Below are 25742 nucleotides of genomic sequence, written 5' to 3' on the forward strand. Positions count from 1 at the left end.
AAGCCATAATCATTCATTCATATACTTCTCATCACGATATGGCTGAGATATTGCCGATGTGGCGTTAAGCCATAATCATTCATTCATACACTTCTCGCCACGATATGGCTGAGATATTGCCGATGTGGCATTAAACCATAATCATTCATTCATACACTTCTCGTCACGATATGGCTGAGATATTGCCGATGTGGCGTTAAACCATAATCATTCATTCATATACTTCTAATCACGATATGGCTGAGATATTGCCGATGTGGCATTAAGCCATAATCATTCATTCATATACTTCTCGCCATGATATGGCTGAGATATTGCCAATGTGGTGTTAAGCCATAATCATTCATACACTTCTCGCCACGATATGGCTGAGATATTGCCGATGTGGCATTACACCATAATCATTCATTCATACACTTCTCGTCACGATATGGCTGAGATATTGCAGATGTGGCGTTAAGCCATAATCATTCATTCATACACTACTTGTCACGATATGGCTGAGATATTGCAGATGTGGCGTTAAGCCATAATCATTCATTCATACACTTCTCGCCACGATATGGCTGAGATATTGCAGATGTGGCGTTAAGCCATAATCATTCATTCATACACTTCTCGCCACGATATGGCTGAGATATTGCCGATGTGGCATTAAGCCATAATCATTCATTCATACACTTCTCATCACGATATGGCTGAGATATTGCCGATGTGGCATTAAGCCATAATCATTCATTCATACACTTCTCGTCACGATATGGCTGAGATATTGCCCATGTGGCTTTAAACCATAATCATTCATTCATACACTTCTCGTCATGATATGGCTGAGATATTGCCCATGTGGCGTTAAACCATAATCATTCATTCAGATATCGCCGATGTGGCGTTAAGCCATAATCATTCATTCATATACTTCTCGCCACGATATGGCTGAGATATTGCCGTCGTGGCGTTACGCCATAATCATTCATTCATATACTTCGCCACCCACAACATGAATCAACAATCACTTAACCATTTCCAAAGTCCAACTGACTCACCTAATAACATTGGCATAAAACATACGATGCTCAAATAATTTGGCCTACAGCTAAGCATCTTATTGTGAGACTGATATAGATGAAACTTTGTTGCATTTATATTATCATTTACCCTAAAATTTGGTGGTAAGCTCAGATTTAACTGATTTAGCGACATCACATTTTATTGTGCCGGTACACAACCAGGGGGAGATAACCAACTGTATTTATCAGTGCATCCAAAAAAAAAAAATGTAGGGCCATGTCCGAAGCAAACGTACAGCTGAGGTATACTGGGGTGACATAGAGTACCTTTATGCCTGTATAAAGATACTCTAGGGTGACAGGGTCCTTAATCTGAATGGCATTTTGTCACGCATTTTGACATGCATTATTCGGTTGAAAGTTTATGTTTAGCTTGGAAACACCCGCACCAAAGTTTCCTCATCAATACGAGCAGTGTGTTCGGACTTTGACACCGACAAGCGCAATCAACCAACTGCAAGGACAAGATCGCTGTTTACTGTCACACAAAGCAGGTCAGAGCCAGGGTGAGGGTGCAAAGTGAGGTTGCCCGAAGTCCTACGGGCGTGGAGGTAAACAACCCCATGCTGTAGGGCCTTTAGTTGATTACGCTGATGTAGATCGCTCGATTCTAGGACTGAACTGTAAAGGTTGTGCTGCAATATGCATGTCAACTGAAGTAACAGGCGGTCAGGGACGTAAGGCATGGTATATGGGTTATGAACGTCATCCATCCATGCGCGTCCTCTTGGTGTATAGCTGACTCGTCTGTGAATGTGACACAACGTAGATAGCACTTAGTGATGTTTGTGGGCGAATGCATGCAGACACTCCACAGTGTCGTAGCGCAAACCCTGTGAAGGTAGTATGCGCTAGTTGCCATATCGTGCATTTACACGGTATCTAACATTTACCGGTACATGTAGTTTATTCCTTAATCTGTACCCTTTATTTGATACATGATGTACTGTGAATTTATATTAGAAAGTTTTATGTAACACATGTAATACGGACTTAAAAGTAGTTAATTTACATACATGGTGGGAGGCTCCTGGATCATTGTGGCATGCTGGCGTGCCAATCCCCTCAGCCACGCGAGACCTAAGTTCAACAAACTACACACACTGTAAAGTGTGATGTATGCAGTGGCCAAATGGTTAGAGCATTCGCCTCGAGATCGGGAGACCTGGGATCAAATCAAAGTGTGGTAGAGAAAGGATAAAAGCTCATTCGCTTTACAGTGTGTGTAAGCCTTTAGGAATGACTTGCAAACTGTCAGGTGATTGCTTAAAGTTCAGGTAAAATGAACTTCGCATAAGCTGATAAATAAGGTCATTCCTTTCCTACCTATGACCTAAAACACAGGTTAGGGATTTTTGAAAAGCTTGTATTTCAAAGCATGTATGCTATACGTCCAGTGGTGTGTATACCATGCAATTTTGTGATTGGTTAGTTGTGATGTATTGTGATGTATTGTGATTTGATGTTCAAAGCATAGCACTGTTACTCTAGACCAATATAAGTCTATTTGTGAAGAAAGTATTGTAATAATTATTGTAACAGAAATAAATACAGACACTGTGGTGGTAGACTCCAGGCTTTCCATGCAGCCTCCTTCACCTGTGAATTTGATATTGCTGTCATATTTTTTTTTTTTTTCTTTTGAGCAATTGCTTTGAAGGACGTTGCATGGACCATAGTTATTGTTTCCCGCGGAATGATTTTGAATTTGGTATTCTGAAGGTACCAGTACTGACGCTGATCCAGGATGTGGCGAGAGGCAGGGGCAGTGATTCTGGTAGCCTACCTGGCCCAGTATCTCTACAGGTCAGGCTTTTGGCTGCCCTCTGTCACCACTGAGCTTATGAAACAATACGACTATATTGTAGGTAGGTCTTTTGCTAATTGTATATATTATATATGACTGTTTATATAATCAAAATTATGCATATATTTTTTTTTTGTCATGGTGTAGGCGTCGCTAGACACATCAAATACACAATACAGGAATGTTCTTGTTAATCTAACGACATTGAGCTTTTGCGTTTTGTTCTTATCTTTGCCAAGTTTTAGGTGAAGCGTTTTTTTTATATACACATGTATGTGGGTGAAAAGTGCCTAATGGTTAAGTCACATATCCACTGGGCCCCTTACAAATACATATGGTACATTTCTATAATATTTGGAAATCTGGAGGATCTGCAGTTTGAGTGCATTTGTACGCAGCAGTTGCATGCATGCCTTTGAAACTTTCTGAATCTCGTCACAAGGGTTGAGGGATAATACTGCAGATGCCATGCAGTATCAAAGGACTTGCAAGGACATAGTAAAATTCTTGTACAATAATTTTGAAAATAGTACAGGAGGACTGACAATTTTATGACATCCGTATGAATGCTCTAGGGGCCATTAAGACACAGAAATGTAACATTGCACTGTAACATGTATTATGACATCTTACCGTTGAGCTCAGATTGGAACCTCATGAAACAAATGTATCTTTTTCCACGTCTGGGTGTAAACTGTCAAAAATGTTAAAACAGAAATAAACTGCAAAATAACTCTTTTATCACTGAGAGAAATTTTGATAGCTCAGCTTTATATAAATCACAAAAACAAATCAAACAAGTTAACAAACTTGAATTTTTTTATTTGTAGACCTAAACAGTAAGAAATCATATTACTCATGGAGGTAAACGTATCTGCCGGTGTGTTTTGTGACACATTTGATGTTGTTTGAAAGATCATGTCTATTTAATATGTATATTTTCACCATATAACTATGCATAACTAATGGTGGGGTAGAATAAAGTATCCATGCTGCACCTAGGCTTATAGTCAGTAACAAATTTTTTGACACATGAGGAACTTTTAACTATGTGTTGAAAGCTCCAAATACATCATACAATGAGGAAAAAACGTTAAGAAATATATACATTCAGAGGTAAATGTGCCCAAATGTAGGCCTGTATGAATTTATGCACGCCAATATAATGGCTGTTTCAGTAGTGTAGATGTACATGCGACCAATCCCTTCTTAATTTGGAGATTGATTTTCGGCTGATCTTATCATGTGATTGCTCCTCAGCTAATCAGCTTAAATCTGTTCAGCATTGTCAGACTGACTACGTTTATTAATAACACATGCAGACTAGGTACTGTAATTATCTGTAGTGCATATGATCCTATCACTGTAGCTGAACAATGATTGCATTTCTCTTTTTGTTCATATATATATAACCAGTAATTGGGAGATTTAATTCACTGAAGACTTAAAAAATAAAGTCATAATCACATGAACAGTTTTATCCCGCAGATTAAGTTGATAGGAGACATAATTGGTTACTAGTATCAGAGACATCAAATAGATTCTTCCTATCTAAATACCATGATTTTGTCATTGGATCTGTGTGCCCCATGTGGGACAGTGGCCCTGGTCACTTCGGTTTTCTCCACCCGTACAGCTCACTGCTGTACGGGTGGAAAATTCTTTGATGATACATGCAGCATTGAAAATAACATATTAAAACAGAAAATTACCAAAACTATTCCGTCAGTTTTAATTGGATTTTAAGTTTTTTCTGCCATAAATTACATAGCTTGGTAAAAAGTATGATGAATAAAAAATGAGATCAAATGAATAAAGAGTCTAATTGGTTCACAGTTGGCGGTGGCTCAGCGGGTGCTGTGATTGCCAGTCGACTCTCGGAGAACCCGAATGTGACAGTGTTACTGCTGGAAGCAGGGGAGGAGGAGACTAAAGAACAGAAGATTGACATTCCCTTGGCAGTGGCTGAGCTCCAGATGTCCCCCTATGACTGGCAGTACCAAACTGAAACTCAGGGAAAGTCCTGTCTGGGCATGAAAAATGAGGTTGTTCACTGGAAATTGTTTATTTTGTCTATCTCATGTTTCCCCATAAGTGAGTGTTATTAATTTGGGTTAGCATGCCTGTCCATCTTTCATTTGTGTGCAATAACTGTTCCAATAATGGTTTGATTTTGTATAAAATTTTCACACGAATGTTCACGTTTATGAAACCTCAGATCAAGTTTGAAAACCAGTCAAATCCTGCCTTTTGTGTTTTGCATATTGATCCCTGATTTCCTTGATTCTAATTAGCCACTGGTTATATCGGTTATCTCAAATATCAGTTGTCAGATTTTGATAAAAAAAATTTTGAACAGTTCCATTTTGTTGGATTACTTGGATCAGGTTCAAAAAGAAGCTGCTTCCATGCTTAAGTTTTGAATATTTGGGATATATATTAACAGATTTTATTTGGCTGGAGCAGACTATGGTAACTGGTTCTTAATGTGGCTACATAGATACTACGGGATCTAACTGTGCTCTATCAAATCAGTGTGCACTAAATTTTCAACACAGGTTCTCTAAGTTTTCCAGGGTTAGGTAGAGTGAAGAAACATAACATAGGACTAAATCTCCTACTCAGCCAGGAATCGGTGTAGCTAGGGTTAAATTAAATGTATAATTTTTATTGTTAGAAATGCCGATGGCCGAGGGGTAAAGTGTTGGGAGGAACAAGCAACCTTAACTACATGGTGTACATACGAGGTAGTCGCCATGACTATGATGAATGGGCAGCCAATGGGTGTGCAGGATGGAGTTACAAAGATGTACTGCCCTACTTTCTCAAGTCTGAGGGAAATCAGAATGAGGAGTATGTCAAGTCAGGTACAGGCACGGAGATTTAAAACTTTGTGTGAAATCATCCTACTACGAGTGAGTGAGTGAGTGAGTGCTTGGGATTTAAGGTCGTACTTGACAATTTTTCAGTCATATGACGATGAAGGAATCCTTAGAGTGCATGTAGCGTGCTTCCTTGTCGCAGGACGGATTTCCACCACTCTTTTATCTAGTGCTGCTTCACTGAGATACCTTACAGAAGGCAAGTAAGCTGCCCCGCCTGAGCCATTATACTGATATGGGTCAACCAGTCGTTGCACTATCCCCTTCATGCTGAACTTGGTGTTCAGCATGACCTTCCTCTTTTAAGGTCTTAGGTGTGACTCGACCCAGGATTGATCCCTGAAGCGAATGCTCTACCAACTGTGCTATCGGGGCCAGTCCTACTGTGAAGTATGAACAGCAGAAAGCTACAGCAAAATTCTACATAAACATGTTAATCTATTTATTTTAATTTCCCATCAAAATTTTGACATTCATGTCCAGTCCAAAATGTCCAATCTTCATCATTTTACGTGGCAAATAAAAAAGTCTTTTCCGGCGCCCACATAAAAACCCTGCCTCTTTTTCCTGCGTTTGTGTGGCACTCTGGGCGCGCAATATCTGGTGACAGAGGAAAGTAAGTGTCGGTATATCCAAGCCTACCGGCCTTCATCCCAGGATTCCTGTTGTCAGTGATGGCACAAAGCAGTTGAGCTAGTTGATAGTCTGTAGCTGGTAATATCCTCCGTACGGTACCGGCGTACCTGTAGACAGTTCACCGAGTGCATTCACTACTGCTGACTGCCGTAGCTTCTTGCGTATCACTTGTTACCTTGTCAGCTAAATATCCCGTTCAAGATTGCCGTCTGTCGGTCTCTTCTTGGTTTTATTTCTACATCTCAACACTGCCAACACGCGAAGACTTTTTTTAGGAATGCGTGAAACTCACCCACCAGCGTAAACATATCATGTGCGAAATGCGGTATTCTCATTGGTTCTTGACATGTGAACCCTGTAGTTCTTTAAAGTGGACTCCTCCATAGAGAGATCAATGCAAGAGAAGTGTAATCAGCATAAAGGGGTGAATACACTGTGAATAAAGCAATTATTTCTTAATTAAATGTTGGTAGAATAGATTTGAATTTGGGACCAGTTTTATGAAGCATACTTTGTTTTAAGTTGCCCTTAGCTAAGTACACTTTACTAGTATATCTCATACATTGTCATGGTAGTTAAGGGCTTACTTAGCTAAGTGAGCTTCATGAAACTGGCCCCAGGTTAGTCGGCTATCAGGGAAGTTCTTGTTTTAGACAGTAGATGCTGTATTGTGGTAGTTTTTGTTGTGTTATATTGATGAAACAAAAGTGTTTTCTTAATACATTATATCTGTGTGACTCACTATTCTTCAAGATATATTCCAGTCTTTGAGGCCTTATTGATTGAGTGTGAAAACTTGCTTCTATCAAGTCTACAAAACCCAACCTTGTGAGATCCCTTGCTTGTTTGAATCCAGTTCCTGCCTCCTGGTTTTGAGTAGGGTGGATTTCTGTGTCATATAAAACAGATTGTTCTATGTGTGGACCTGTGTTTACTTTAGGCTTCCATTGTGACAGTGGCCCGTTGGTAGTGAGTGATGTCAAGAGTACAGATCTAGTGGATGTGTTTTTGGATGCTGGCAGAGAGCTGAAGGAAAAGGTTCTGGACGTCAATGGAGAAGAACAGTTAGGTATGAATTGTGGGCAGTTATGGTGAAGCTGAAGATTTTTGTAAAATTGATTTAACTACTTGTACCTGACTGATGATTAATTAAGAGGTTCTGCCATTCAACTCAAATGGAGAGAAGGAGTTTAAAGTCCAGCTCCTGCTGACTTCTTCTCCATACATATACATGGGAAGGTCTTCGAGCAAACTGTGGATGGTTGTGGGTGTCCTCCAAGCTCTGCCCAGTTTCCTCCCACCATCATACTCGTATGCGTGACAGATTATTGGGTACAGCGTAAAACATCAATGAGATAGATAAGTAAATCAAATGGAGATAAAACAATCATACAAGAAAGCAACAAACAACAACAACAGTGAGAATATTTCACTTATACAACGGCAGCCAGCGACAGGAGGACACCAGGCAGAGCCCAGGGGAAACCCACTACCATCCGCAGGGTGATTGTAGTCTTGAGTTCAGATTTCAAGATTGCAATTCAACAGACTGATTTGATGAAATGAAAAAAAATTGAAACAAGTGTGTTTATGTTCTCAGGGTTTGGTTCTCTCCAGGCCACTATTAAGAAGGGGAAGAGATGGAGCACAGCCAAGGCCTTCCTCAGGCCTGTACTGGACAGAATGAACATCCATGTGGGTGTCAACTCCATGGCAACCAGAGTAAGTATCCTGTTCTCTTCTCCAGCCCTGCTTAATGTTAACAGTGTTTTTGGGAGAAATTTTGCACCCAGATCAAAAGTCATATATCTTGTGAAGACCTAACCCTGGCTAAAATTAAAATGGCCGGGTTTGCCTAAGAGTGTCTTTCAAAACTTAAAATCAAAAATAAATAAAGTTTCTTTGAAGTATGTTAGAAGTGAATTTTGATTTATTCATTTATATATTTGATTAGTGTTCTGTGACGTACTTCTGAATGTTTCGCTTAATACACTATGATGGCCAGTATTGTTGTGGGAGGAAAAGAGTGACTTTTGAAGATTTACAGAAAAGGGTGTCATTGGTAGAAATTCATTGGTACAGGCATGGGTTAGATGTTTTTTGTAACTGACACTTGCTATAAATGTTTCAGGTTTTATTTGAAGGAACAAAAGCTGTTGCTGTGGAATTCTTGAGAAATGGTAAAAAATATGTTGTCAAGGCAACAAAGGAGATCATTTTATCAGCTGGAGCCATTGGGTCGCCCAAGTTACTGCTTTTGTCAGGAATCGGTCCAAAGCATGATCTGGACAAATTAAATGTGAGAGGATGTTGTATCGGTATACTCAGTCAACTGTTTAATTAGCATGCAGTTCAATAAACTTTATTTGAGTTGAGAATAGTTTCATGTGGAAAGTACAGAAAAATTTTGTAGAAAATATTAGAACTAAACTAAATGCTGGGCTGTTGCCAAAGTCTGTAATGTTATAGCTTAGTGCACATTATAGTACATAATAGTGCATAGTACTTATGCACATAAAACCAGCCAGTTACATTACAAATACTCTGAATTCTCTTCATGCACATAACATTAATTTCCTGATGTGCTTTATTACATTGCAAATAATGTCTGATTTACCTCACAGTCAAAAGCTATATGTGCGTCACAAATACTGTTCAAATTTTGTGGTGCCTTGGAAAAAAAAATCCTATATCCTAATGATTTTGAATTCCTGCAGCACTTGTGTGGTTGAACAAATTGCTGTAGCTATAGCAACACATAAGTTCTGTGAAAATGAAGAAGTGGAATAATGTCTCACAATTAAAAACGGTTCATTCTTGCAATTTTTTCACTCAGTACTCCGGTCATGCTGAGCCCACTTTCACAAAGCTTTGTAAGTCATTTTTTTGTAACTTTCTTGTGAACACCGTTGCCTTAATATGGCACTTTAACCCACAGAATGTCTTTTACAGAAAAAGCTATTAGAAATATGACTTACTAAGTTTTGTCAAAGTGGCCCATGTTCACGCTGTCATTTTTTCTCTCAGAATATTGAAGCTCCAGGAAGCTTTACACTTTAGAAACAGTTTTTGTTTTATATAAGTTTTTTTAATAAGACTTTCCTTGGTTTCTGTTCAACAGATACCAGTAGTTGCTGATTTGCCTGTAGGGGAGAATTTACAAGATCATATTGCTATGGTTGTCAGAGCTAATATCGACAAGCCTTACACAATAACTCGGTCGGGGGTCTCATCATGGTGGACTCTACTGGAGTACTTTATCTTTGGAACAGGTAAGCTGAGTACTTCATCTATGGAACAGGTAAGCTGAGTACTTCATCTTTGGAACAGGTAAGCTGAGTACATCATGTTCACAACAGGTAAGCTGAGTACTGCACCTTTGGAACAGGTAAGCTGAGTACTTTATCTTTGGAACAGGTAAGCCGAGTACTTCATCCTTGGAACAGGTAAGCTGAGTACTTCATCTTTGGAACAGGCAAGCTAGGTACTTCATGTTCAGAACAGGTAAGCTGAGTACTTCATCTTTGGAACAGGTTAGCTGAGTACTTCATCTTTGGAACAGGTAAGCTGAGTACTTCATCTTCGAGACAGGTAAGCTGAGTACTTCATCTTTAGAGCACATAAGCTAACTACTTTATATTCAGAACAGGTAAGCTAAGTTCTTTATCTTCACAACAAATAAACTGAGTACTTTATCTTTGGGACAGGGAAACTGAGTACTCCTGTAACCAGAATTTAACAGGATGGAAAATGCATGCATCAGACTTCTGCAAATGTAGGATGATATAACTGTCCGATAATGGTACACACACACTGTATGTGCGATCTCAGTTGTTGTATGTGTACATACTCTATGGATAGCCTGATAACCCCCCTGCCATCATGTAACACAATTAATAGCCGCTAGCCTTATATCATTGCTGTAGAATTAACATTTAGGTCATGAACATGTACCGAATACGGATAATATCAAGTCAGGTGCAGAGCTCAAATTGGTCCAGTTTGCTTTCAGAAAAACAGATCATGTATAATAGACCTACAAGTATAGGCTACATACATGTATGTAAGATGGTTGTGTTTATTTATTATTTATTTTATTGGTGTTTCATGTTGTACTCAGGAACATTTCACTTATAAGATGACAGCCAGCATTATTGTGGGAGGAAATTGGGTGGAGCCCAGGGAAAACTCATGACCATGTACAAGATACTGGAAGACCTTACTGCATAAGAATCAGAGACGAAGCCAACATGAGTTTGACTTGAAGCTGACTATTGGATGTACCAGTTACATGGAGGATGGCGATTGGTTCACAATGTGATTTTCGCGTATCCATATATATGTACCTGGGATTGACCTGTACTGCATCAGCATCAGTTAAACTCAGACAGAGCTATGTCATTTTGTTGTTAACAGGCTATCTGGCAAGCTCTGGAGGGGTGGAGGCTGTAGCTTTCACCAGGACCCGCTATCAGCCCAAGGACAAGCTCTACCCAGATATACAGGTTCATCTACATTCAGTCTCTTTACAGATAGATCCCAAGCGTGCAGAAATATTTCAGAATTACAAAGAAGAGGTAAGATCAGGTCAAGTTTGCTATTTAATGTCATGAAGTGTAGTTCACCTGAGTGAGATTGTAAGGCAACATCTGGTGTTTCAGATTGATCAGGTGAGCGAGATTGCAAGGTGATAGCGTGTGGGCAAGATTGCAAGATAACATTCGGTGTGTGAGATTGCAAAGTAACATTTGGTGTGTGAGATCAGGTCAAGTTTGCAAGTTAAACACATCCGGTGTGTGAGATTACAAGGTTACATCAGGTGTGTGAGATTGCAAGGTAACATTCGATGTGTGTGATTACAAGGTTACATCAGGTGTGAGAGATTACAAGGTTACATCCGGTGTGTGAGATTGCAAGGTAACTTTCGGTGTGTGAGATTACAAGGTTACATCAGGTGTGAGAGATTACAAGGTTACATCCAGTGTGAGATTACAAGGTTACATCCAGTGTGTGAGATTGCAAGGTTACATCCAGTGTGTGAGATTGCAAGGTTACATCTGGTGTGTGAGATTGCAAGGTTACATCTGGTGTGTGAGATTACAAGGTTACATCCCATGGGTGAGATTACAAGGTAACATCCAGTGTGTGAGATTACAAGCTAACATCAGGTGGGTGAGATTTCATGGTAACATCAGGTGTGTCAGATGACATGATAACATTATTCATATCAGATTGATCATGAGTGTGAAATCTAGAGACAACAGCCGGTACATTGCACCCAGTCACTGAAGTACAGTGTATTGAGACATTTAGAGTCCAGCTGTGCGCTGAATGTGATCTGTCAGAAGTTACATGTAGGTAGAGACACAGAAGTATGAACAGGTTGTATTTCAGTTCAGCCAACTGTTCACTATGTTAGTGGATGAAAAATTTCTATATCATGTGATCACGAAATGGTTACTTATTTCTCTTTTACTGGAACAAGGGAAACAGCCTGTGTAGATGTGTTCAACATTGTTTTTTCCAGACGACAGCCAGTTTTGATCCTGAAGTGAATGAAAATGGGTTCAACCTCCTGCCAATACTGTTACATCCCAAGAGCCAAGGCACAGTGAAGCTGAAAAGTGCTGATCCGCACGAAGACCCCCTGATAGACCCCAATTATCTGGATCATCCTGATGATGTCAGGGTCATGATGGAGGGTAATAGATTTTCTCCATCTCCATTGACATTTGATTGTCTTGCAGCACTTGTTTAGCATTTAGCATTAGTGGATAGTCAACCAACTGGTGTTAGTTCACTGGGACTGGGAATGGGATGTCATGAACAACTGGGGTAAGTTTACTGTCAATGGGTGGGATATCCTCCAACAACTGGGGTAAGTTTACTGCCAATGGGTGGGATATCCTCCAACAACTGGGGTAAGTTTACATCCAATGGGTGGGATATCCTCCAACAACTGGGGTAAGTTTACTGTCAATGGGTGGGATATCCTCCAACAATTGGGGTAAGTTTACTGCCAATGGGTGGGATATTCTCCAACAACTGGGGTAAGTTTACTGTCAGTGGGTGGGATATCCTCCAACAATTGGGGTAAGTTTACTGTCAATGGGTGGGATATTCTCCAACAATTGGAGTAAGGTTACTGTCCGTGGGTGAGATATCCTCCAACAATTGGGGTAAGTTTACTGTCAATGGGTGGGATATCCTCCAACAGTTGGGGTAAGGTTACTGCCAATGGGTGGGATATCATCCAACAACTGGGGTAAGTTTACTGCCAATGGGTGGGATATCATCCAACAACTGGGGTAAGTTTACTGTCAATGGGTGGAATATCCTCCAACAGCTGGGGTAAGTTTACTGCCAATGGGTGAGATATCTTCCAACAACTGGGGTAAGTTTACTGTCAGTGGGAGGGATCCTCCAACAACTGGGGTAAGTTTACTGCCAATGGGTGGGATATCCTTCAACAGTTGGGGTAAGTTTACTGTCAATGGGTGGGATATCCTCCAACAGCTGGGGTAAGTTTACTGCCAATGGGTGAGATATCATCCAACAACTGGGGTAAGTTTACTGCCAATGGGTGAGATATCATCCAACACTGGGGTAAGTTTACTGCCAATGAGTAAGATATGGTCCAACACTGGGGTAAGTTTACTGTCAATGGGTCGGGTATCCTGCTACAACTGGTGTAAGTTTACTGTCAACAGGTGGAATGTCCTCCAACAACTGGGGTAAGTTGACTGGCGATTGATGGGGTGTCATCTAAGAGCTGGTTTACGTTTGTAGTGAATTGGCTTGGTGTCATCAGCATGGCACTTCAGTGACATACATGCAGTCACGACATGATGAAAATAAAATTGTTAAACCCCATGCAAGCCAGCAAACAAAAATTAACTATAATTTAATTTGCAATTACATATAATACATGTTTCTTATATATACATGTATATATATAAGCAGAGTTGGTTATGTTTTTGGTGTTAACTTCAAACCATCATGATTATCACACTATGAACTGGGAGACATACTGCTAAACATCTAGCTTCAAAAGTCTGCATGTTTCAAATTAATTATATTATAACCAACAGGTATGCGTTACTGTCAGAGAGTTCTTGACACGGAAGCATTTCGAAAACACGGAACTGTTCACAGAAACAAAACATTCAAAGCCTGCTCTCACCATGGTAATGACACAGATGCATTCTGGGAATGTTACCTGCGCCATATAACTGCAACAATATATCATCCATGCTGTACGTGTAAGATGGGAGCTGTGAATGACCCCAGTGCTGTGGTAGACCCACAACTCAGGTCAGTTGATATAAAGTCTATTATTTCCACTTCCACAGTCAAATGACCTAAAGTCTATCACTTCCACAGTCAGTTAATCTAAAGTCTGTCACTTCCACAGTCAAATGGCCTAAAGCCTATCATCTCCACAGTCAGTTAACCTAAAGTCTATTATTTCCACTTCCAGGGCAGTTAACCTAAACTCTATCACTGCCACTTCCATCATGAGTAATATCCCAGATTCTACTTAAGTGTTATGACCAGGGGTAGAACATGGTAACACTCAGTCAGCTCTTGCTCAGAGAGAAGTTTCCTCCTTGTTGAATGAGAGAAAATTGTTGTGCCAAAATCATAGGCAGTAGTAATGGCTGACTATGAATCCAGTTTCATTCTCTTACACAATTGATCCACATTAATAAACTCACAAAAAATAAGCATGTAGACTTTACTACGTCCAACAGGTTGTGCACATATCTGTGAATCTTTTTTTTTCTCGGATACTGCTTTTTAAGCTCGAATGGGAATATCGATCTGGACATGTACTTGTATTTTCTATTATTATGTTAATGAGAAGTATACTAAATGTATAAAAAGTTATCAAATAGCATGTTATTGTAATTCTTCAACCTTTTCACATGTTTGCAAGGTTTTTATTCAAGCATATTCTGAAAGTATTAATCTGTGTAGACTGATAAAATTATACTCTTTGTGAATCCCTGAAACTGGCCAATGCAATCAAGGTCATTTTTTCCAAAATTAAATTATAAATGTGCATAAACTGCATAAAAGGTTAAGGAATTGAAGTACCTTGAGAAACAGTCTGGTAAATGCTTATATATGTATATATCCTTCCAAATAATTACTTGTCTGATTTCAGAGTGAAGGGTGTTCAAAATTTAAGAGTGGCAGATGCTTCCATTATGCCCAATGATGTGTCTGGGAACACCAACGCACCATCCATAATGATAGGAGAGAAAGCCGCTGATCTGATTTTGGGAATTAACACAGTCCAGAACATCAAACTGCCGAAGTTGTGAGAGTGTGAATGTAGATTTAAGATTATAAGCACATTGTGTCTCAACTGTAAACCGGTGTATTTGCACGTGATGTGTAGGTTTTAGTGCATTTTTACTGCATGATGAACTTGAAACTATTTATAGGATCATGGGATACAGAAACTCTACGTCGTCTTCATTTGTGCAAAAACAAAGAGAGTCTGTGCTCATGGCCGGCCCAATGAGGGGTAAAGGCAGTCAAAATGGATGAAGAGGTCATAGCAAAACTTAAATCTCTGAAGCACAGTATTGCTTGCCGTGAGGTAGGAACTAATATTTACCAAATGGCAAAGTTGAATAATTTCCTTATGATCATAACATGAAACGAACCCGCTGTAACATTAAATTTTAGTTCTCAATGTCTCATAAAAGCTGACGTAAAATTTTTCACATTTTCGACATCATTACTCAGACAAATGTGCGTTCAACAGTTTTGATAGTGGATCTCATATTGGGATTTTTTGATTGGGGTTTGTCATTGAACTAAAGCGGTGGAATCTACGTCTCCTTTCTCCCATGGAGCTCCATTGTGAAGTAAAAAATAATGGAAATCTGTTTACGAATAGGCCAAGAAATTGCTTTGTTCAATATTTCGGATATTCCATGAGTTTTTGCCTTTATTTCAATTTACTTGCGCAAATATTTATGTAGGGTGAAGATTGGTGGGTTGAAAATTATTTTTGTGTTGAAAACATCTACCACAGCTGTGAAATGCATGATTTAAGCAGGCATGGTCCTGTCTATTTTCAGTAAAAGTAGTTTGGAGGGGGCGGGGCGTAAATATTTTTTACGTTCATAAAGGTATGAACGCAAAAAATTGACCGATCAGAAAGCTTATCACTTGAGCACAATGGAAGTTATAAATAATTATAAATATATTTTTTGGCCATTATACTGTGTACACTAAAACTTATACTTTGTGAAGCCTTGAAATTGACCAATTCCAACCAACATAATTTTGTCTCCAAAATCTAATTAAAAAAGGTAATAAATTGCACTAAAATTTCCTCTTTCATAGGCGAAAAGGTTGAGGAATTAGATATTTTACAGAGTGTATCTCTGGTGTTTTTGCCTTCAGTTTCAAGGCTAAGCCTGTTTTAGTTAATTTATTTTTTTTTAATTGGTGTTAAACACCACACTCTATTTGAGGTCTTTAACAAATCAGTATATTTTAATTCTTGTAACATTTTAATTACAAAATATTTGGGGGATTTGGCACAACGGTAAGGATGTACCTACACAGAAATTCACGAGGTTCAGGGTGTTAAATTACATTTAGTTCTTGTGGCTGTGATAACCACTTTGACTTGAGTTGCTCATTGGGTAAATATCCAATCTTCATACCAAATTTATCAGTTTTCTCTATCATGGCTAAATTTTTTGTTATGGTGAAGTACATAGATTTGATAAAGATCAAATACCACATTCAACATTTGTAAAGTAGTTGTATGCAGAAAAAATGCCTGTCATTGCATAATACAAAGTACAGCTGTCTGAGATACCGTGCATGATTTTTTGTTGTGTGAACAATTGTGAATTTGACATACTGTCATTGTCATGATTTATTAGAAGGGTTCAAGCCAGCCAGACTTGAATCCCTATTGAGATTGTTAGGATAAATAAGGGTTCATGCAGGCAGCACACCTGTTGTATCATTAGGATTATTATTATTATTATTATTTATATAATTTTTTAACTCACAACAGCCCAGACCACTTGACCGATTGATATCATATTTTGCAGTCAATTTCACTTGTCACATGGTTCGGTGGCATTATGGGATTTTAGATGAAATCGTTTCAACATCTTCTCCAGAACCAGGGAATGCATTGTTCTGAAATTTGATATGCAGATGACCGTTGGTAGTTAAAATAAGTCTGAGAAAATCGTTGACAACTCCGGTAAAAACTGGGGAAGCTTGCTACTGGTAGAAGTTGTAACGTCACAACAAGTTTTGAAATTGTTTTTTTTTTTTTACGTATTCTAGTGTATTTCGGGCTCCTGATTCTGAATCTGCATTTACTTTTGATCTATCACTGTAGCTAGAAATGTGAAACTTGCACCAAACTGTAGCCCAAGAAATGCTCTTTCCGTAACGTGCCACAGATTTGAGCTATGATCAATACTTTTCTTGCCGGAAGTGTTTAAGTGACACCACTGTTTTTTTAGAAATACATGTTAATCCCATTGCTTTTAAAAACGTGGAGTTTGACATCTGAACAGATATATAATGTTGTCTTGCTCATTTTTGCTGCACTGTCAGTGATGTCCCAAAGCCGTTTCCCATTTGACAGTGTGCAGTGATATCTACGATAACCAATGACATTTACCCCAGCCAAAGCGCAGCTCTAATTATTATTATTCTCACCAATTTTGTGAGAAAACGACAAATGGTACATCCATGAAACTTCAGTATGCTTTAACAAAGGATCTGAAGTTTTGCTTTTTACCATTTGGAAACATTTGAAGCCTTTTTACTATTAGATTTTTTTTTTTGCCTGCTTGATGTGGGTTAGTTTTGTGGATGGTGGGGTGCTTAGGGTAAACCACTAACTTTTGGTAAGTTACTAACTTTCCCTGTGTGTGACAGACTTACACCATGTATTGTTGTCGCCAAAGCCCCACTTTAGTAGTTAGAGGTAGAAGTTGATCAATTTCTATTTTACAATGTAGTCTATTCTCAGAATTAATTTATGGTATCTTTCTTATACATTCCAGTAGAATTGAAAGTATGATGTCAACAAGAAATAACAATGGAGTACTATCAATTGTCGTGTGTTTTTTTTTCTCAGCAACTATCACTCTATTATAACACGCATGATTTATAGATAACATAACATTTTAAGCACCACCAAATACTCTAAATGACCAAAAATTTCGCCCACAACAGTGCATTTTAGGAGGCAAACGTCACAAAAATACTATAGCTGCTGAAACTTAAAATTTTCCAGTAGAATATCATCCCATGTTCCAAGCAAACTCCAAAACAGCTTTCTAAAATCAATACAACTCTCAGAATCTGGAAAAATGGGCAAGTTGGTAATGGACGAAATTTAGGGCATTGTGTCTTAAAAAGTGTCATAATATGGACATTTTAGAGTATTTCACACGAAGCCTTGCTGCATGCAGGTATAAGAGGACATTTGTACAATACTAAAATACATGAGAGTAAATCACCTAAAATTTCACCCCCAAAAGTTCACTGACAGGCAATTAAATGTTATAAAATGTAAGTGTATCCAGTAGAATATCATCCTACCTTCCAAGGAGACTTTTCCAAGATCAATAGAACAATAGAAAAAAATGAGCAACTTAGGTAATGGACAAAAAATTCCTGTGAGTGAACCATACACGATTTACGCACAAAAAAAAGCACTTTTTGTGTAATGGATGCGTAACAGCTGTTGACTTCTTGCTGGACAGTGCAGGGTCTTACACACACAAAAAAACAGCACTAAAACATATCCCACAGATGACTATGTTGGTTAGTCCTCGAATCTTGCACTTTTTGCGTAATGGATGCGTAACACCTGCGGACTTCTTGCTGTGCAGTGCAGGGTCTTACACACAAAAAAACAGCACTAAAACATATCCCACTGATGACTATGTTGGTTAGTCCTCAAATCTTGCGCTTTTTACGTAATGGATGCGTAACAGCTGTTGACTTCATGCTGGGCAGTGTATTTTCTGTACTTCCCGACACATTCTTGCTTCCTTCACGAACACCACCCTTAGCTCTTTTAGGAGTTCTTGGTTCCTCTTGGTGTGGCTGAGAAAGGCTCTCTACAGTTAATTTTGGCTGGGTTTGTGGCATAGGCCTGTTACCGTGTTCCTTTTCTTGGCCACGTTCAATGTCCATACTAAACCGTTTCTCCAGCGCCTCTATCCGATGGTGCAGAGTAACAATCAGAGACTGTGACTGGAGAGAAACACAAGCACTAGTGAAAACAATGCTTCTCAATTAACCACGGTGACAATTAAAAGTAAAGACAACAAATAAAGTTATGTTTTTCAACCTTCAAGGATACTTTTTTCGACACATAAATATACATGTATTTGGTCTGGTGGTGTCTTGCCTTTTAATTTGGTCATTATTAGTTACTGGAGTCCCCACTGGCTAATTCTGCTAAAGCAACATTCTTGCTGCAGCTAAAATACATGTACTTCTACCATTTCCAGCCAGGAGGTTTCTCCTGGTTGAAACTGTATCAGAGAGGAGGAAATATTGCACAGCTTGGTGGAAACAAACAAAAATACATTACCTGGGTGTAAGAAACATCTAAACTGTACCATGGAGGAGGAAGGCATATAGAGTTAGGAACCCACGGAACTGCACTAGGGAGGAGGAAAGCATGTAGAACTAGGAACCCACAGAACTGTACCAGGGAGGAGAACTAGGAACCCACTGAACTGTAGGCTACCATGGAGGAGGAAAGCATGTAGAACTAGGAACCCTCTGAACTGTACCATAGAGGAGGAAAACATGTAGAACTAGGAACTCACTAAACTGTACCAGGGATTGATTTATTTATTTGATTGGTGTTTACGCAGACACGACCATCCGCAGGTTGCTGTCAGACCTTCCCACGTACGGCCAGAGAGGCAGCCAGCATGAGCTAGACTTGAACTCACAGCGACCACATTGGTGAGAGGCTCCTGGGTCTTTGCGCCATGCTGGAGTGGTAACTTCCGTACCAGTGAGGAAGAAAGCATGCAGATCTAGGAACCCACTAAACTGTTACCAGAGAGGAGGAAAGTATATAAAGCTTGGAGAAAACAAACAAATGTTACCTGGGTAGAGTAAACCATTTAAATGTACCAGGGAGCAGGAATGATAGAGGAAACCACTATACTGCAGGGAGGAGGAACAAAGTAGCTTGGGGGAAACCACTAAACTATATTTGGATAGAGGAAACCACTAAACTGTATTTGGATAGAGGAAACCACCAAACTGTACCAGGGATATGGGAAGCAGGCTGAACTTGGAGAAACCACTAAAGCACACCGTCAAAAAACACACCTTCCACGTATCTGAAGACCCTCATGACATACATGTAGGTCCAGAGGCATCAACAGAAACTGCATAAAAACATGCAACCTAAAGTATGACAGGATAGTGATTCTGATCTGAGGCAATCAAGACCAGTATGACATTATAGTTTCAAGTCCTACTCCACACCAAAAGTTACCGCTGTCAAACTACCTTAATATGTACATGTCAAAGACTTGTGACATCAAACCTTACAGTACACTGGATGAGAATACATTTATACAGTAAGGTAAATGAACTAAACTTGGGCCCCAAAAAGGTATATTTTTAGAGGCAACTGAATACTATAAAATGTGAACCTATGATTTCCAGTAGGATATCATCAATAAGGTAAATACAACTCTAAGAACTGAGGCAAATGACCAAATAATGGGGCCAGAAACTTAGGTTAACAAAATAACTAGATGGCTGAGGATCTTAAATGGTAAGTTCCTGTTGGTACCAAATGTTAGCTGTTTGATCTAGTTAACATAAATCACTGTAAGTTTGATAATACAGATGCATTTTCTCACCTTACGAAGCTCCACTCTGATTGTGTTGATAGAGCTTAATGTGAGAATCTCATCCGTCAATTCAATAGATGCTCCTTTGTCTGCTGTGCCTACCTGATAACTGAAATCATATGATCAATTCTTACTCCAGCTTTCTACATATTTATATACCAGTTACACTTAATTTTTGTTAGTTAGTTTTTTTCATAATCATGCAAAGTCAATTAGTTGAATTTGTTTAACATTATGGGAGTATCTGTGTGCTATTGGGCTCACAATCTAATGGTTTGTAAAAATCCTTTGACTCAAGCTATAAACTTTCACTAAAGCATTTTGATGACTATGCTTAAGTGCAAAGTCAATGATTAAAGCCTCTACTTATCATATTACACTTCTCTGCAAGACTGAACATCACAGCTTCACAGACAATGCACTACCATACATTAATAATTCATGCCATGACATGCTGAGCAGCAGTGTCAGTTGTGCTGCACATCAAGTATCGACGTCATGTATGTAGCCAGTGCAAGTTAATATATACAATAGCTTTATAACATGATGTAATTTTATGAGTTCAGGTGAACACAATATATACCACAACACATACATTTGTTTGAAATGTATAAAAGAACAGCAGCGTTGTGGTGAGTTTAAGCGCTGAGGGAAATCTTCATGGATGTTGATGATAGGTATGTGGTTACCATGTCAACTACGCAAATGCACATACGCTTCCACCAAAATGAAAACTCTATACGGAAAACAGCTGAAGTTATACATATATATATGTAGATATATATTATCGAAAGAAAATGGCTATCTGGTTACCATGACAGGCGTAAAAATAGACAAATGTGAGTTGCACACATCATCATCTCTGAATCAATCAAAAATTAAAACACTATGTGGGAAACAGTTGAAGTTGTAGCCCTGACACAAAATCATAAATTTTTTTTATAGTGTATATATAAGAAACATGGCGTTGGTTAGCGCGCTAGCGCAGCGTAATGACCCAGGAGTCTCTCACCAATGCGGTCGCTGTGAGTTCAAGTCCAGCTCATGCTGGCTTCCTCTCCGGCTGTATGTGGGAAGGTCTTCCAGCAACCTGCGGATGGTCGTGGGTTTCCCCCAGGCTCTGCCCGTTTTCCGCCCACCATAATGCTGGCCGCCGTCGTATAAGTGAAATATTCTTTAGTACAGCGTAAAACACCAATCAAAAAAAAAGAAACATGGCTATTTGGTTACCATGACAACAGCGAAAATGGGCAAATGTTAGTCGCCACACATCTTCATGTGTGTACGTGTCTTAGTGTGCACAAAGGAACAGAGGCCCTTAAAAATGTGTGAGACTTGAAATATTCAACAATGGTGTGCCTTTCACCCGTGGTTCCGCCCCTGCCCTTTTGAGGCCAGAATAGGCTCTGCCCATAGTCTCTAGCCAGCAAATCTCCATTTTTCTACTACCTAACAATCTTGTCCACCTCAAAGGTGAAAATATCCCTCATGATGTCCAGGTTACGGGAGGTTGTCTTGTACTGCTTCCCAACAACATGTTTGCACTCTGTGCAGACCAGTTCCATGAAAGTGCTGCTCAACAAAAAACAATTACAAATCATCATTTCCACAGTCAGTTCAAAAGCTTTAATAAGTGGAGCATAATATATATATTCCATGTCTCAATGTAATAATACAGGAATAATAAATTATATCCAGCTTCGCTGAGACTTCAAAACTTTGTCTAGTGTATAATACTATTACATATTAAAGCATCCAGCTTAACATGACAAATATTTATTTAAATGTTACACATGTTTACATGTTTCAATAAATATTTCACATGAGAAGGTGGTTGGATTTACAACCCTTGCAAAATATCAGGCTGAGCCCAATCTAATAAAGACTTCAAAAGCGGTGTTTGTTGTGTAACCCATTACTGCTAAACTGCTTGAGACGAGATTGGACGAGGATGTTAAAGCCTAATTTACCCCCAAAAAATGAAGAAAATGTGGCAAAAACAGAATATTTTATGCTATCATTCTCTTTCACTCCCTCTGCGGTGGTCATGCACCTTAAACGTTAATACCAATCAATGACAAGCTTAGGCCATTGCAGTTGACGTAAATATTCCAAAGCTGCATATGTATGATGTCGTGTCTTATTGTTGTGTGACATAGGAATATCAAAGATTCCTGTACATGTATTATGACATCATACCGCTGAGCTCAGACTGTGAGTGAGTGAGTGAGTGCTTGGGGTTTAATGTCGTACTTAACAATTTTTCAGTCATATGACGGCGAAGGAATCCTTAGAGTGTAGGTAGTGTGCCTCCTTGTTGCAGGACGGATTTCCACCACTCTTTTATCTAGTGCTGCTTCACTGAAACGCCTTACCGGAGGCAAGTAAGCTGCCCGGCCCATGCCATTATACTGATAATATTCAACCAGTCGTTGCACTATCCCCTTCGTGCTGAACGCCAAGCGAGGAAGTTACAACTTCCTCTTTTAAAGTATTAGGTTTGACTTGCCCCAGGATTGACCCTGGAATGGGGCGGGTAGCTCAGACTGTAATGTCATGAAACAAATGTTTCTTTTTCCATGCCATGTTGTCTGGGTGTAACATATCAAAAATGAAAAAACAGAAGCGATATCTATAAACTGCACGAATGAATACTTTTATCAATGAAGGAAATTCTGACAGTTCACCTTTGTATAAATCATAAAAGCAAATCTAATGTGTAGACAAATCAACTTCTTTTATATGTAGAAATAAACAGCAGGAAATGATATTATTTGGGGAGATTAACATACCAGATGGAGTGTTGCGCGACACACTCGATGTTGTTTGAAAGGTCATCTTTATATAACATGTATATTTGCGCATGGCCCGCAAATTAACAGCAGGGTAGAATGTTATATATCCTAGACAAAAAAGATCTTGAACTAACAAAAAAAGTGCAAATTCTCCTGTTAAATATTACCTGCCCAAGTCTTCTCCTCCTCGTGATGTACACAGGTCATTTTTAGTTATGACAGAAGGACACACACCTGAAACACAAGCCATCAGTTAAGACGTGAATGAAGAGTAAACTAAGTCACAACACTGGCTTTTTGATTGTAAATTCAACAATGATAACTAATAATTTTAGAACAGCTGACTGTACAAAAATGTGTACTTTACAAAGAACTTTATGAAAACATGGTTGTACAACATAGATTGGATGCTTTCTCCTGAGAAATGATACTTCATTGGATTACCATAACAAAATTGCGATGGTAAGGAAAGATTTTATGATGTGCAATTTATCAGTTTTAGGTACATGTATGTGGAGTGTCTATCCACACTAGACTATCTACATGTGGCGGTGTTAAAATTCTAACATTCATCACAACCTTTTCGCACATTTCCTTACTCCAACTCCATGGACACTAGTGGCACTCCAGCTCACCTTCCAAGGTCATTCCTGTACAGATTGTTCGGACTACTAGTCAGTAACTTGCATGCATGTTACATCTAAAAAGACAAGCCTAATGGCTGCCTCGTTTAGAAATGGTTTGCCATGTTGTGAATATACACAGGATGTCGCATGTGCGGGCCAGCTGAGAGGTAAGAGCCAAAGTGGATGCCACTTTTGGACCACAGCTATTGCTTAGAAAGGACATGGTGAGAATCGGTGAATGGTTTACCATTGCTTGCCCCTGTGGCTGTGATACCTGCCAGCACAGTATGAAGACAGAAGTTGAAGTAGATACCTGGGGTCATCATGGGGTAATGCAGGTGTGAGCGAGCTGAGAGGTAAAAGCCACAAGCAACACCTTTTTTGAACTGAGCAGACATTGTTTACAAAAGAGTAATCAGGCTTGTCGTGAAACAGTGTATGCTCTACCATACACTACTGCTGTGACTATAAGATACTCCGCCTACCAAGCATAAAGAGAGTAACATTAGCTCACCATAATCTCCACCATTATTTTCACTTTGTGTGATTAATAGACAGGAGAGAGATTAACTTTAAAAAAGTCATGATTTTTAAATTCAAATTCAAATTGACCTGGGCTGTCAATAAATCAGAATAATGCTACGATATACTGTATGACATGTCAACTGTCATGTGTCATGCCCATAGGTGGCAGAATCATTGGACCGCTATTTATACCTAATATATATAAGAAGGTATGTAACTTCAGTGCCTAGGATAGAACACCCAACTTTACATAACTGAACATAAAAGACAGAAAAATAGTCAAATCTCAACCAAGCCATGTTCGTTCAAAAGTTGACTCATTAAGCTTTTCACTGATGTATAAATCAGCCCACAAATCTGCTTTCACTTGGCTACACGAAACCCGTATGTTTGTAGGTTTTTTTGGTTTAGTCAGAGAAATCCAGTAACATGGAAAAGACCATCGTGCGACAGTTTGGGCTTGATTTCTCAGCGATTAAAGCCACCGGAGACACCATATTTCTACCACTGACCAAATGAAATGTTATTTTTGCAAAACATTTTGAAATACCTTGACTGGAGTTATGCGGCATACTCTGTTTTTCACTCCATAAACGCAGTTCAACCTACCTCCATCACATGTTATATGTCAGCTTCGCTCTGATTGGTCGCTGATTTGCTTACAACCAATCAGAGCTAAGCTGTTATTACCCTGACAGATTACAGTGATGAAGGCAAGTTGAACTGACAGATTTGCGTTTATGGAGTAAAAAGCAGAGAAAGTAGCATAACTGCCGTAGACCGTAACCTATCAAGGTATTTAGGCCTAAAGTGTTTTATTCAAAGAACATTTCACTCTGTCGATGGCAGAAATATGATGGCTCCAGTGGCTTTCATCACTGAGAAATCAAGCCAAAACTGTTACCTGACGGTCTTCTTCCTGCTACCGGATTTGTCTGACTAAACAAAATACCTACAGACTTATTGGTGTACGCCTTTGTGTAGCCAAGTGAAAGCATGTTTGTTTGCCGATTCACAAACCAATCATCAATGTAAAGCTTAATGTGTCAGTTGTGCTTAATGTGTCCTAACGAACGTTGTTTGGTTGAGATTGGCTATATTTCCGTGTTCTATGTCCAGTTATGTAAAGTTGAGTCTTCTGTCTCAGGCATTGAAGATGTGTAGCTTGTTATATATATTATGTATAAATAGCGTTCGGCCGATTCTGCCACCTATGGTCACGCCCAATCCATTTGCCTGGTGTGTCATGCTAAGACTCACTTACGCTCTAGAGATATTGTTTTTAAGGCCTCGTTTGCGCAGACCCAGGCTGTTGAGTCGCCAAGAATTACGAAACATGAACCACACTGAATAACAATGGGTAAGTCAAGTTCATCTTCAACCGTGTCGAGTTCCACAGAGTTTTCGACATTCGCTTCTCCCGCCATTCTTGTCATATCCAGACTTCCCACAGCGCATGCTCGTCCTAATAATTTCTCGCACTTTATCGCGCGGCTCGAG

The 25742-nt window shown here is 39.2% G+C and overlaps 2 protein-coding genes across 5 annotated transcripts; one reads left to right on the plus strand and one right to left on the minus strand.

Moving 5' to 3' along the window:
• Nucleotides 1-1582: 1582 nt before the first annotated feature.
• LOC135474181 (L-sorbose 1-dehydrogenase-like) lies at nt 1583-14886 on the plus strand. 4 transcript variants are annotated; one of them, XM_064754161.1, is made up of 12 exons: nt 1583-1621; nt 2793-2938; nt 4714-4922; nt 5555-5744; nt 7336-7464; nt 7996-8117; nt 8527-8694; nt 9517-9667; nt 10812-10972; nt 11923-12097; nt 13487-13709; nt 14566-14886. In XM_064754161.1, the coding sequence occupies exons 2-12, from the start codon at nt 2818-2820 to the stop codon at nt 14723-14725; spliced, it is 1809 nt and encodes a 602-aa protein (XP_064610231.1). In that variant the 5' UTR covers nt 1583-1621; nt 2793-2817; the 3' UTR covers nt 14726-14886. The 4 variants fall into 4 exon arrangements, with proteins under 4 accessions (XP_064610231.1, XP_064610230.1, XP_064610228.1 ...); XM_064754160.1 differs by lacking the exon at nt 1583-1621 and adding an exon at nt 1732-1965; XM_064754158.1 differs by lacking the exon at nt 1583-1621 and adding an exon at nt 1732-1911.
• Nucleotides 14887-17269: 2383 nt separating this feature from the next.
• Nucleotides 17270-25669, minus strand: LOC135474227 (uncharacterized). Its single transcript, XM_064754163.1, has 5 exons — nt 25507-25669; nt 23259-23325; nt 21746-21868; nt 20306-20405; nt 17270-18662 (listed from the first exon to the last, which is right to left on the minus strand). Exons 1-5 carry the CDS (start codon nt 25667-25669, stop codon nt 18363-18365), a joined length of 753 nt encoding a protein of 250 aa, XP_064610233.1. The 3' UTR covers nt 17270-18362.
• Between the last annotated feature and the right edge of the window lie 73 nt (nt 25670-25742).

This window comes from Liolophura sinensis, chromosome 1, assembly GCF_032854445.1.
Source record: "Liolophura sinensis isolate JHLJ2023 chromosome 1, CUHK_Ljap_v2, whole genome shotgun sequence".
Taxonomy (NCBI): Eukaryota; Metazoa; Mollusca; class Polyplacophora; order Chitonida; family Chitonidae; genus Liolophura; species Liolophura sinensis.

Excerpts from the sequence above, each read along its gene's own strand:
- LOC135474181 (XM_064754161.1), top strand. The coding sequence starts at position 2,818 with ATGTGGCGAGAGGCAGGGGCAGTGATTCTGGTAGCCTACCTGGCCCAG. Across the intron at positions 7,465-7,995 it reads CAATGGAGAAGAACAGTTAG|GGTTTGGTTCTCTCCAGGCC; the intron begins GTATGAATTGTG and ends TTATGTTCTCAG. Across the intron at positions 8,118-8,526 it reads TCAACTCCATGGCAACCAGA|GTTTTATTTGAAGGAACAAA; the intron begins GTAAGTATCCTG and ends TAAATGTTTCAG.
- LOC135474227 (XM_064754163.1), bottom strand. The coding sequence starts at position 25,669 with ATGGCGGGAGAAGCGAATGTCGAAAACTCTGTGGAACTCGACACGGTT. Across the intron at positions 23,326-25,506 it reads AAAAACAATATCTCTAGAGC|GTGTGTGTCCTTCTGTCATA; the intron begins GTAAGTGAGTCT and ends CTTGTGTTTCAG. Across the intron at positions 20,406-21,745 it reads GAGGTGGACAAGATTGTTAG|TTATCAGGTAGGCACAGCAG; the intron begins GTAGTAGAAAAA and ends ATATGATTTCAG.